At 51.6% G+C, this 12,560-nt stretch overlaps 1 protein-coding gene across 2 annotated transcripts; it reads left to right on the forward strand.

The window, feature by feature from the left end:
- The first annotated feature begins 3,636 nt into the window (after window positions 1-3,636).
- On the forward strand, window positions 3,637-10,618 carry MANEAL (mannosidase endo-alpha like). Of its 2 annotated transcripts, XM_030942465.1 has the most exons (4): window positions 3,637-4,267; window positions 5,270-5,379; window positions 6,246-6,322; window positions 9,046-10,618. In XM_030942465.1, exons 1-4 carry the CDS (start codon window positions 3,718-3,720, stop codon window positions 9,680-9,682), a joined length of 1,374 nt encoding a protein of 457 aa, XP_030798325.1. In that variant the 5' UTR covers window positions 3,637-3,717; the 3' UTR covers window positions 9,683-10,618. The 2 variants fall into 2 exon arrangements, with proteins under 2 accessions (XP_030798325.1, XP_010350983.1); XM_010352681.2 differs by lacking the exons at window positions 3,637-4,267; window positions 6,246-6,322 and having other exon boundaries at window positions 5,309-5,379; window positions 9,046-10,614.
- The last annotated feature ends 1,942 nt before the right edge of the window (window positions 10,619-12,560 follow it).

Here is a 12,560-nt window from a genome sequence, read left to right on the forward strand (position 1 = left end):
TTAACTGCTAAATTTATAGTAATTTGTTACGACAGCTTAGAAAATGAGTACATCTAGGATGGATGGTTCTGTGCAAGCTTAGTCTTCCTCGCACTGGCGGCATCCCACTTGAATAAATAATGTCTGTCTCTCTTTATACCTGCCTCAAAACCTTGTCTGATGTCCTGGGAATCTGCTTGGCAACAGGAGACCAGAAATACAAGGAAGTTAACTCCCCTAGGAAAAATGCTTGACCAGTGGAGGAGGGGGTCAGTAGATAATTGCTTCAGCCTCACACCTCCTAACTCTGGGAGGCATTTGTACACTTCTGAAAAGACCTGGCAGAATTAAGGCCCCATTATCTATAGCAGCGACATCCTCAGTGCACCACTGGTTTGGCTTTTCTTTTGTTCTTGTCTCATTCTGTTCACTTCGTAACTCTTACTTCCTGATACCTCCCAAATGACCTCCTGCTCCCAAGTCCCCTTCTCTGTCTTGTCAGAGATTGATAGGCAATCAATAGTCAGCTCCATCAGCTCACCTTGCTCAGAATAAAAGGGTAACTTATTGGAAGAATGGTCCAGGTTTCACACTGCAACGAGACTGCCAGGAAAACTGAAATCAGGACTCCAATACCGCTAAGTTTCTCTCTGTCCCCTCCCTCTAATGGCATTATCTTGTTTGTTTGTTTGTTTTTGAGAGAGGGTCTCACTTGGTCACCCAGGCTGGGGTGCAGTGGTGTGATCACGGCTTGCTGCAGCCTTGACCTCTCAGGCTCAAGTGATCCTCCCACCTCAACCTTCCGAGTAGTTGGGAGTACAGGCATATGCCACCATGGCCGACTAATGTATTTTAATTTTTTGTAGAGATGAGGTCTCACTGTGTTACCCAGGTTGATCTCAAATGCCTGAACTCAAGTCACCCTCCCACCTCAGCCTCCCAAAGTGCTGTGATTACAGGCATGAGCCACCACACCCGGCAAATGGCATTATCTTTAAAGACGATAAAATCTCTCCTCCAGACTAGAGAGTAAAATCCCAAAAAATGATTGGAATTGATGCCCTTTGGGTCAGTATTCATGATTGGTCCAATGGAAGACGGGATGCTATCATTGGTCCAACTCTGACCACCAGGTCAGAGTTCTAGGCCTGAGTCAAACCATCATGGCCAGGTGGCAGTGTCAGGGACTCCAGGCATAGCCAACAGGGGAAACAACTGTTTCAGGGCATCCCAGAAATAGTGGGATGACTGGGAGCTGGGGAAACCTTCCCACTAGTTTTCCAAAACGACCACCACCCATTCCCTGTTCTTTTAGTTCCTAGTTAATGATTCCTTCTGTTTCCTTCTTAGACTCTCTCCTTCCTCTGGCTGTCCCAGAAATGCTGGTGTTCCTAAGAGTTCCATCCTCACCCGTTTTCTTTTCTTCTCTTCTCTCTTCTCTTCTCTCCTTCCTTTTCTTTCTTTCTTTCTTTCTTTCTTTCTTTCTTTCTTTCTTTCTTTCTTTCTTTCTTTCTTTCTTTCTTTCTTTCTCTTTCTTTCTTTCTTTCTCTTTCTTTCTTTCTTTCTTTCTTTCTTTCTTTCTTTCCTTCTTTCTTTCTTTTTCTTTGAGTTACATCCTTATCCATTTTCTTTTCTTTTTCTTTCTCTCTTTCTCTTTCTCTCTCCCTCTCTGTCTCTCTCCTTTCTTTTTTTGAAACAGTCTCACTCTGCCATCCAGGTTGGAGCGCAGTGGTGTTATCTCGGCTCACTGCAACCTCCACCTCCCAGGTTCCAGCAATTCTCCTGCCTCAGCCTCCCAAGTAGCTGGGACTACAGGAGCCCGCTACCTCACCTGGCTAATTTTTTGTATTTTAGTAGAGACAGGGTTTCACCGTGTTGCCCAGGCTGGTCGCAAACTCCTGAGCTCAGGCAATCCACCCGCCTCAGCCTCTCAAAGTGCTGGGATTACAGACGTGAGCCACCACACTCGGCCTCTTCTCACTCTTTCTATTCCCAGAGTCACCTCATTCTTTGGTAGACATGGTATTCTCTCCAACATTTAACCCACTCCACAAATGTAATTTAATCTAGTCAAGGTAATTCTATTCCCCTCGGCAACAATTTGTCTGGCATAAAAAGGCCTAAACCAGATTAGACAAATGAGATTCAATGAGATATTTGTTTAGGACTTCTGGGAAAGATAAATCAGTCTTACCCTTGCCTGTGGAATGGAAGGAGGAGTCAATGGCCATAGCAGTCATTTTGTGGCATGAGGGGAACTGGCTTTGTATATGAAGTCAGTGGTGGGGAAAGTAGAAGAGTGAGACGGGAACATCTCAGGTTCCTGATGACATTGTTAGATCAGAGAATATACCCACTCTATCCTGCCATTGCGCTTCTTGCTTTGCAAGTTGATACACTGGCATATTCCTTAAGCCAGGCTGAATCGCGAATCTGCAACCTGGAGCTGAAGGCATTCCACTTCATTCACACTTAGCACCATAAGGTCTCTCAAGCTCACTTTCCTGGGCTGCAGGTCTACCAACACTTCCCAACCTTGCTGCTCCTCTTCCTGGGTTCCCTATAATTCATTTTACTTAACCAATAAGAACTGGATGCCCGCCGTCATCCTAAGCTCTGTTTTAGACATGCAGAAAGGCAATGAAACAACGTTGCTGTCATTGCGGACCACTCACTGAAGGAGGCATATGATAAACAAAACTATCTTCTGAATAAATGAAGTAATGAATAACGCAGTGTAGGAACTCTAGCAATATCCAGTGAAAAGCTTATTATCTACAGACTATCACACCAGGGACTGGTACTCACTCAAACGGCACTAGGAAGTGAGTGTCAGACCCTGTCCTGGCAGCCCTTGGCGTCTAACAAGGTAAATAAGACGGGGCCTGTCCTCTGGGGCCCAGAATCCAGGAAGAAAGATACAAATGTATTGAGTGCTTGCTTTTCAGATCCCGTGGAAGTGCTTCGGAGAGTGCGAGCTCTGGAGAGTGCGTCCTGACCCGGGGTCCAGGCCCAGTCAGTGTGACCTTGCGCGAGTCACTGTCGCCCTCCGCCCGCCAGTCCCCGGCCGGCGACTGTAGGGTCCGACTCCTCGGGATTTCTCGACGCCCCTTCCACCTAGGTGCAGGGGCTGCCTGGGGTGCCGGGGAGGAGGGCCGTGGGATGGGGTACCTGGGGCTAGAAGGGTGGCACTGAGACCGTAGGGAGGGGGCCAGTGAAGTGAGTAAAGGGGGATCGACAGAGAAGGAAATCCTTGGGGAGAGGACCACCGACGCGCGCTTCCTTCCCTCCCCGCCCCCGCCCCTGCCGCCCCAGCGCTGCCGCCGCGCCGCCCCTCTCCCGCGCTCCGGAAGGCCTGCGTCCCCGCTCCCCAGCGAGGCGCCGCCACCCGCCGCCCAGGCAGCCAGGCGTGAGGGGAACTAGCTTTGTATATGAAGGACTCTTCCTCCGCGGGCCACGCGGCCTGACTCAGGTCCCTGCTCCTGTGGCCCGAAACTCGCCGTTCGCTGGGCCTTGCGTCGCCCTCGGCGTCCAGTTCCCCCTCGGCTCGCGGCCACTTGGTCCGCGCCGCCTGCGTCCTGTGTGCCGAGCCCGCCCGCACTGCGGGGACAGCCCGGGCGCCGCCCACGCCGCGCTCTGCCGGGCGCACAGTCTCCAGGGCAGCGTGCGGGCGGGCGGGCGGCCATGGCGCGGCGCGCGGGGAGGTAGCGGGGCGGCCGCAGGAGCGCACGGTCGGCCATGGCCCGGCGGCGGCGCCGCGCCTGCATAGCTCTGTTCCTGGTGCTGCTCTTCGCCTTCGGCACCCTCATGGGCCTGCGCACGCTCAAGGCTCCGGACGGACTCCCGGCGCTGGGCCCGGGCCTGGAGCTGGCGCCCTTTGAGCGACGCCCGGAGGCGGCCCCAGCGCCCGCTGCCCGGGCCCCGGCAGCCCCTGCCGCGCCGCCCCCGCCGCCGCCGCCGCCCCGCACCGCGGACCCTGGCGGCTCCCCTGGGCCGGCACCCGCGGAGGCCGAGCCCGCCCCCGGGCAGAGCCTGAGCATCTACTCGGACCTGCACGCCTTCTACTACTCGTGGTACGGGAGCCCGCGGCGCGAGGGCCACTACATTCACTGGGACCACGTCATGGTGCCGCACTGGGACCCCAAGATCTCGGCCAGCTACCCCCGCGGCCGCCACAGCCCCCCAGACGACTTGGGATCCAGCTTCTACCCAGAGCTGGGGCCCTACAGCTCCCGGGACCCCGAAGTGCTGCGGGAGCACATGACCCAGCTCAAGGAAGCCGCCATCGGTGAGCGCTCTCCATCCCGGGCGAGTCTGCCCCCCAGCCTCGCCCTTCCTCCTTCCCACATCCCAGCTCCCTCTGGTGCTGTCACCGGGCGTTTGGTCCCACTTACCTGCCAACCTGGCTTCTTAGCTGTTCCCTCCCACTCTCATCCTGGGCCCACCATGCGACACCGCCCCCTCTGTCTAGTATTCAGACCCCCTACCTGGGCCCTTTGACCCCTAATATCCAGGGCCCTTCCATAGGGCGGACCTGCTGGGAGTTTGCACCAGGAGAGGGAGGCAGAGTCTTCAAATTTGTTGGGCAATGGGAAGTGAGGCCTGGAGTCCTGGTCCGCAGGATCTGGGGTTCAGGGGAGTGGAACCTACGGTCGCCTCTGCTTTCATGGCAGGTACAGGGTAGAGCAGCAGCCCTTCCTGCTTTTGCTGGCTGCAGAGAGGAAAGTGTGCCCGTGTTCAATGAAGGCCTCTGCTCTATTTGCAGTTGGGGGTAGTGTTGGGGGTTTAGAGGCTTTTCATCAAGCACCCAGCTAGAGGGACGGTCCCTGGGCGCCTCCTTTGTAGGCTGGGGAGGGAAGGCTCACTTATTTCGGATATCATCACTGAATTCTGCTGGTTTTACAGATGGCCTCTGCTCAGGGCTCTTCTCCATACAGGATGTTAGGGGTTAGGGGGCTTCTCTTCTTCAGAGGTAAGCCTGTGGCTTCCAGGTGGGTGTGGCACTGTCCACCCATTCCCTTTGTTCTACTACTTGCTGATGCACTCTAAAGCCTGGCTCCCTTCCGGCCTGGCGCGCTACGGTTCCCGCAGGCACTGTGCTTCAGCACCGCGGGCGTGGACAGCTCCGGGGCGCGAGGCTCTGGGACTCATCTGCCGGAAGTGAACCTGGCAGGAAGCTTGCTGCAGTTTTTTAGAAACCATTTTTGTAACTGGAGATGTTTGTGAGAAAAAAAATCTCTGTTGAGGCGGTACTGAGTGTCTCTGAAGTGGCCCCTGTATTGCATCTCAGGCGTCCTGGTCCTGTCCTGGTACCCACCTGGCATGGCTGATGATAACGGAGAGCCCTCGGATGACCTGGTGCCCGCCATTCTGGACACCGCCCATCAGTACAGCATCCAGGTGAGTCTCCAAGAAGAGCCCACGTGCTCTCTGCCCTATTCTGGAGAGTTGCTCTCCTCCGCCCACAGGGTTAGTGCCTCTACAGAAGTTCTTGGCAGTAGCTCAGGGATAACAAATATGTGGCAAGTGTAGTTTTGGGAGAGGGTTCAGATAAATGGTGCCTATGTTGCTCTTAGTGTTTTGAATTCTAAGAAAACTGAGAAAACTAAATATAGGACCAAGAGAAGACTAAATAATTATCACTTTTGTTAAATAGTAATAGAGGTTAGGTTGTAAACCCTGGTGGATAAAGGGTAGGCAAGAGCCAAAGGGACCTGCAGACTCAACTCTCTAGTGGGAGGCAGTGCTGGACCTCGAGGAGTAGACAGGTGTTCTCAGCAGGTGGGCTCACTTTCAAGAGGAAGGACGGAGCTGGACGAAGCATTTCCCCACATGTGCCAATCGAGTAAGTCATCCCTTGCTTCTGTGGTGAAGGAAGAAAAATGACAGAGAAGGAAGAAAAGCCCCACTCCCCATTCCTGAGGGGAATTCCACCACTGACATGTCTAACAGATCACAGCAGTTTCCCACCAACACAGCTTCAGCATACTTCTTCCACTGTTTCAGGCAGCTAGCACCAACCACTTGGTTGAAACCTATTAGCCACCAAAATGCTTCCCACGTGCCATGCTGCGGAAGATGGGCAAACTGTTCACCCCTGTTTTGGCCTCGAAGGGCAGCAGCTGCCTTTATCTCTACTGTGCCCACCAGCCAGGCCCTCTTCTGAACTCAGCCTCTCCTCCAGGCCATGGTTAGATCCTGAGCCTGATATGTTGTGGCCCCTGGATAGACACTCACCTGACCAGTTACTCCTCTGTTTGTGGCAGGTGGCCTTCCACATCCAACCCTACAAGGGCCGGGATGACATCACTGTACACGACAACATCAAGTACATCATTGACACGTAAGGCTGTTCTGGGGGCTGGGATTTTGGTGGGGATCAAAATGGAGGTAGGGATAGAAGGTTTGGAGGAGCAGGTCAAGAGATACAGGGCATAATGTCTGTGTTGCCAGCAGCTGTTTTATAGTAGGAGCGTACTGGGCCTAAAGTCAGGCAGCCTGGGTTTCAATTCCTGTTCTGTGGCTTCTAATCTGTGATGAGGCAAGCCTCTTAACCTTGGAGTCTTGTGAGAATCACACGAGTTAATATATGTGAAAGTGACTTCTACAATGTAGGCACCTCATTTATTCATTCAAAAAGTATTGAATGAAGGCCAGGCGCGGTGGCTCACGCCTGTAATCCCAGCACTTTGGGAGGCTGAGGCAGGCGGATCATGAGGTCCGGAGTTTGAGACCAGCCTGACTAACATGGTGAAACCCCGTCTCTATTAAAAATAAAAAAATTAGCCAGGCATGGTGGCGCACACCTGTAATCCCAGCTAGTCAGGAGGCTGAGGCAGGAAAATCACTTGAATCCGGGAGACGGAGGTTGCAGTGAGCCAAGATCGTACCACTGCACTCCAGCCTGGGTGACAGAGCGAGACTGCGTCTCAAAAATAAATAAGTAAGTATTCAATGAGGCTGGGTGTGGTGGCTCATGCCTGTAATGCCAGTGCTTTTTTTTTCTTTTCCTTTCTTTCTTTTTTTGAGACAGAATCTCACTGTTGCCCAGGCTGGAGTGCAGTGGCACAATCTTGGCTCACTGCAACCTCTGCCTCCTGGGTTCAAGTGATTCTCCTCCCTCAGCCTCCCGAGTAGCTGGGATTACAGGTGCCCACCACCACGCCCAGCTAACTTTTGTATTTTTGTATCTTTAGCTGGGCGTGGTGATGCACACCTATGGTCCCAGCTACTTGGGGGGGCTGAGGTGAGTGGACCACTTGAGGTCAGGAGTTTGAGGTTGCAGTGAACTATGATGGCACCACTGTACTCCAGCCTGGGGTTTCACCATGTTGGCCAGGCTGATCTTGAACTCCTGACCTCAGATGATCTGCCCACCTCGACCTCCCAAAGTGTTGGGATTACAGGTATGAACCATTGCACCCGGCCTCCCAGGGCTTTGGGAGGCAGAGGTGGGAGGATTGATTGCTTGAGGCCAGGAGTTTGAGACCAGCCTGGGCAACATAGCAAGACCCCATCTCTACTGAAAAAAAAATTAGCTGGGCATAGCAATGCATGCCTGTTGTAGTCCTAGGTACTTGGAAGGCAGAGGTGGGAGGATCACTTGAGCCCAGAAGTTCAAGGTTACAGTGAGCCACGATTATACCACTGCATTCCAGCTGAGAACAGAGCAAGATTCTGTCTCTTAAAAAAAAAAAAGAGTATTGTGTGCCTACATGTGTCCAGGCATTGTCTTAAGCCCAGCTGTACAGTAATGGGTAGGACTAGCAAAGTTTCTAATTTCATGTTTACTTTCTAGTGTATGTTGCAGGTATTGTGGAGCAGACAGTAATTAAATGGGAAAAATCAAACAGTGATCTATACAGGATTTTGTGCTAGAGTATGCCCAAGAAACTACATAAGAATGGGTAGTCAGGTCAGGTGAGTCTGAAGAGACAACAGGTGAGCTAACACCTGAATGAGCAGTCAGGGCTGGGTGTGGTGGCTCACACCTGTAATCCCAGCACTTTGGGAGGCTGAGGTGGGAGTATCACTTGAGGTCAGGAGTTTGAGACCAGCTTGGGCAACATGGGGAGACTCCCATCTCTACAAAATCTTTTTTAAAAAATTAGCTGGGCATGGTGATGCATGCTTGTGGTCCCAGCTATTTGGGGGGCTGAGGTGAGTGGATCACTTGAGCCCAGGAGTTTCAGGTTGCAGTGAGCTATGATGGCACCACTATACTCCAGCCTGGGCGATACAGTGAGACTCTGTCTTATTAAAAAAAAAAAGGCCAGGCGCGGCGGCTCACGCCTGTAATCCCAACACTTTGGGAGGCTGAGGCGGGTGGATTGCCTGAGGTCAGGAGTTCAAGACCATCCTGGCCAACATGGTGAAACACCATCTCTGTTAAAAATACAAAAATTAGCCAGGTGTGGTGGCGGGTGCCTGTAATTCCAGCTACTTGAGAGGCTGAGGCAGGTGAATCACTTGAACCCCAGGAGGTGGAGGTTGCAGAGAGCTGAGATCATCCACTGCACTCCAGCTCTGAGCAACAGAGCAAGACCCTGTCTCAAAAAAAAAAAAAAAAAAGGTAATAAGAAAAAAGAAAAAGGGTCAGCTGTGCAAAGATCCAGAGGCAGGGAGAAAATTCCAAGCAGAGGTCTGGCAGATGCAAGGCCCATAAGAGGAAACAAGCTTGCATGACACATGACAGCCGGATAGAAAGGCCAGATGGGGAGTAATAGGTGGGTAAAGAGCAGGAATGGGGTAGGCAGGGCCAGATCAAGTAGGTGGGAATAATGAATGGATTTTACGGAGGCAGGATGGAAGCCTGGAGACCACTTGTTGCAATCCAGATGAAAGATGGTGGCGGCTTCGCTAAGGGTAGGGAAGTGAGGCTTAGGAATGATAGCTGGGGAGAGGAAGGAGGGGGAACGAGGTTCTTGCTTAGAGGCATGATGAGTCCAACTGTGGAGACTGACTGGCTCCAGAACTGGGCTGTGTGGCATCCGGATCTCATCCACGGCAGGTCCTACAGTTGTGCTGGTCTCTCCCATCCAGCTGAGGTTCTTCTTTCTTTCTCAGGTATGGCTCCCATGGTGCATTTTACCGCTATAAGAACAGCATGGGGAAGAGCCTCCCACTCTTTTATATCTACGACTCATACCTGACGTCCCCTGAGGCCTGGGCCCACCTCCTGACACCAAACGGGCCCCACTCGATCCGCAACACGCCCTATGATGGGGTCTTCATAGCGCTGCTGGTGGAGGAGGGTCACACCCACGACATCCTGGCCGCCGGATTTGACGGCATGTACACCTACTTTGCCTCCAATGGTTTCTCCTTTGGTTCTTCCCATCAGAACTGGAAAGCTGTGAAGAACTTTTGTGATGCCAACAACCTCATGTTCATCCCCAGTGTGGGGCCTGGCTACATAGACACCAGCATTCGGCCCTGGAACAACCACAATACGCGCAACAGGGTCAATGGCAAGTACTATGAGACGGCCCTGCAGGCGGCCCTGACGGTGAGGCCCGAGATCGTCTCCATCACCTCCTTCAATGAGTGGCACGAGGGCACCCAGATTGAGAAGGCCATTCCCAAGAAGACACCCACCCGCCTGTATTTGGACTACCTGCCTCACCAGCCCAGCCTGTACCTGGAGCTGACCCGCCGCTGGGCAGAGCACTTCATCAAAGAGAAGGAGCAGTGGCTCATGTGAGGGGCCTGTAAACAGGGGCATGAGGTGCTGATGTCCTTGCCTTGCTGGAAGATGTCACCACGTGGGGTTCAGCTGAGGTTGTAGGCACTCACTCATTCCCAGGTCAGAGGTCAGCAGCTAGGTGCTTCTGGGTGGGCTGTCAGGCCTGGGCCTGTGCAGCACACAGACCATTCCTCAGGCGAGTGGTGCTGGGGTGCTCTGCGGTGATGGGAATGGCAGAGGCTGGCAGGTGACTGAACTTAGCCCAGGGCAGCTCCACATCCTGGGAACACTTTCATGTAACCCCTTCTAATTTTGAACTCTGCAGCAGGCTGGTGCTGTGTAGTGGCCACCCACTCACCACCCTTGGAAGGGTGTCAGGGTCTGGGCTCGCATGCGCCCTGCTTCCTTCTGCCAGTCTGTGTCCTCTCCTCAGGCCTCCTTCTCACATCATCTGTCTTCTCTAAGTTAGGGAACCATATTTGAGACTTTCAAAAAGGGAACTTCTAGGTTTAAGCTCCTCCCAGTAGATTCCTGAACCCAATTATCAGGAAATCATCCTGAGCACTCACAGGTTCACATAACACTCACTCATCAAGCACCTTCCTATGTGCTAGGTGCTGGGGAAAACCTGACCAAGGAAGAGTTCCTGTCCTGAAGCTTCCAGGACCCAGCTTTCCTTATCTGGTGTGGCCTTGTAGCTAGTGCCTGGGCACAGTTGTTTTTCTTTTTGCAGTTTTACCTAGTGCTGGGAATTCAGTTCTTTCTCCTCTAAAAAAATACCTCTGTGCTCCAGAGCCTCATTTTTCCCAGATGCATATTTAGCTCCAGGGAGAGGACTAGGAGGAAACGCCCCTCCCTTTAGCTGCCTGAACTGACTGAGGCCCACTCACTAGAGCCATGTTCAGTGCTACTGTGATTTGTAGTAATTAAATATGAACTGGTATTCTCAAGTAAGCATTCCTTTTGCTCTCTTTAAGACCTCACAAATTCTGACCTTAGATTCTGTGACAAACTGACATACGAGTTGGGCTGGCTATGGCTTTACCACAAGTAGGTTTGCTTAAGAAATTACTAACAAGGCCGGGCGCGGTGGCTCACGCCTGTAATCCCAGCACTTTGGGAGGCCGAGGCGGGTGGATCACCTGAGGTCAGGAGTTCGAGACCAGCCTGGCCAACATGGTGAAACCCCCGTCCCTACTAAAAACACCAAAATTAGCTGGGCGTGGTGCTGGGTGCCTGTAATCCCAGCTACTTGGGAGACTGAGGCAGGAGAATTGCTTGAACCTGGGAGGTGGAGGGTGCAGTGAGCCAATGTGGCACCACTGGACTCCAGCCTGGGCAAGGGCAAGACTGTCTCAAAAAAAAAAAAAAACAAAAAAAGGAAAACAAATTACTAAACAAGATTTCTAAAGGGAATTAACAAACCAGTGCTTATTTACAAATAAACGAATATGCTAATTGCAGGCACCCTGATTAAAGTAGGCCCCTTCCTGTTAATACCTCATAAGATTCTTAGGATATACTTGAAAACAGGTGCATTGGAAACCACTGTACTGCGAAGTTTATGGGCTCAAGACTGAATGGGAAGCAAGGCGTGGTCGCTCAGGCCTGTAATCCCAGCACTCTGGGAGGCTGAGGTGGAAGGATCAGTTGAGTCCAGGAGTTCGAGACCAGCCTGGGCAACCCAGTGAGACGTGTCTTTAAAATAATTAACAATGGGCCGAGTGCCTTGGCTCACACCTGTAATCCCAGCACTTTGGGAGGCCAAGGCGGGTGGATCACTTGAGGCCAAGAGTTCAAGAACAGCCTGACCAACATGGCAAAACTCCATCTCTACTGAAAATACCAAAAAAATTAGTAGGGTATGGTGGTACACACCTGTAGTCCTAGCTACTCAGGAGGCTGAGGTGTGAGAATCACTTGAACATGGGAGGCAGAGGTTGCAGCGAGCCAAGATTGTGCCACTGCACTCCAGCCTGGGCAACAGGGATTCTGTCTCAAAAAAAAAAAAAAAAAAAAGACTGAATCGGAATTTTGGGAACTAGGGTGCAAGAGGGAAAGGGAGGAAGGAGGGAATAGACCCCAGTGGTCACCTCAAGGACACCCAGCCCGTTAGGTAACTGATATTAAACTCCACGGGAGAGATGAGCAGGCCTGGCCACCTGGTTTGGGGCTTAGCTGGGGAAACCAAGGCAGGCAGGGACAGATGAAAGGGTTGGATGTTGACATATAGTAATTTGCAGAGGGTAGCAACACAGGCTTCATTTAACACACGCACAATTTGAAAAATACTAAACATGGCAAGGCCAGGGGTCAGGGGCAGCCATTCTCACACATTGCTAATGGCAGTGTAACTTGACTCAGTTCTTTTGAAGGCTAATCCATATTGAGAGCAATAAATACTTCACACACTTTGGCCTAATCTCCTACCCTAAGGAAATAATTCAAAAGAAGAATAAACCATTTACAAATATGTTTAATAGCAGCATTTCTTTAAAGAAAAACAAAGTTCAAATGCCCAACAGTAATTATGTTTAACACTTGGTACACATATAAATAGACAAAAGGCTGCAGAGAACACTGGATTTAAATAAGGCTATTATGGGTATAATTAACTATAATTTACGAATAAATAAGGAAAAAGTCCCTGGTTGAAAAGGATAGTGGAGGTTTATTTCCCAGTATTCTTCAACTTGGACTGAACCCTTGCCAACTGAGCAGACATCCCACTATTACACCAAAAAGACTGCTCTCCCTGCCAGCAATTACAATACATGACACCACTAGGCCCAGTGGCTCAGAGGGAAGAGTGGTCTGCGGCTCTTCAATCTTTATCCAAACCTGGTTCTAGCTTCAGGAGCCCAATCCATCCCTTTGGTCACCTGAGACTTTTTAT

The sequence above is a fragment of the Rhinopithecus roxellana genome, chromosome 12 (assembly GCF_007565055.1).
Source record: "Rhinopithecus roxellana isolate Shanxi Qingling chromosome 12, ASM756505v1, whole genome shotgun sequence".
Taxonomy (NCBI): Eukaryota; Metazoa; Chordata; class Mammalia; order Primates; family Cercopithecidae; genus Rhinopithecus; species Rhinopithecus roxellana.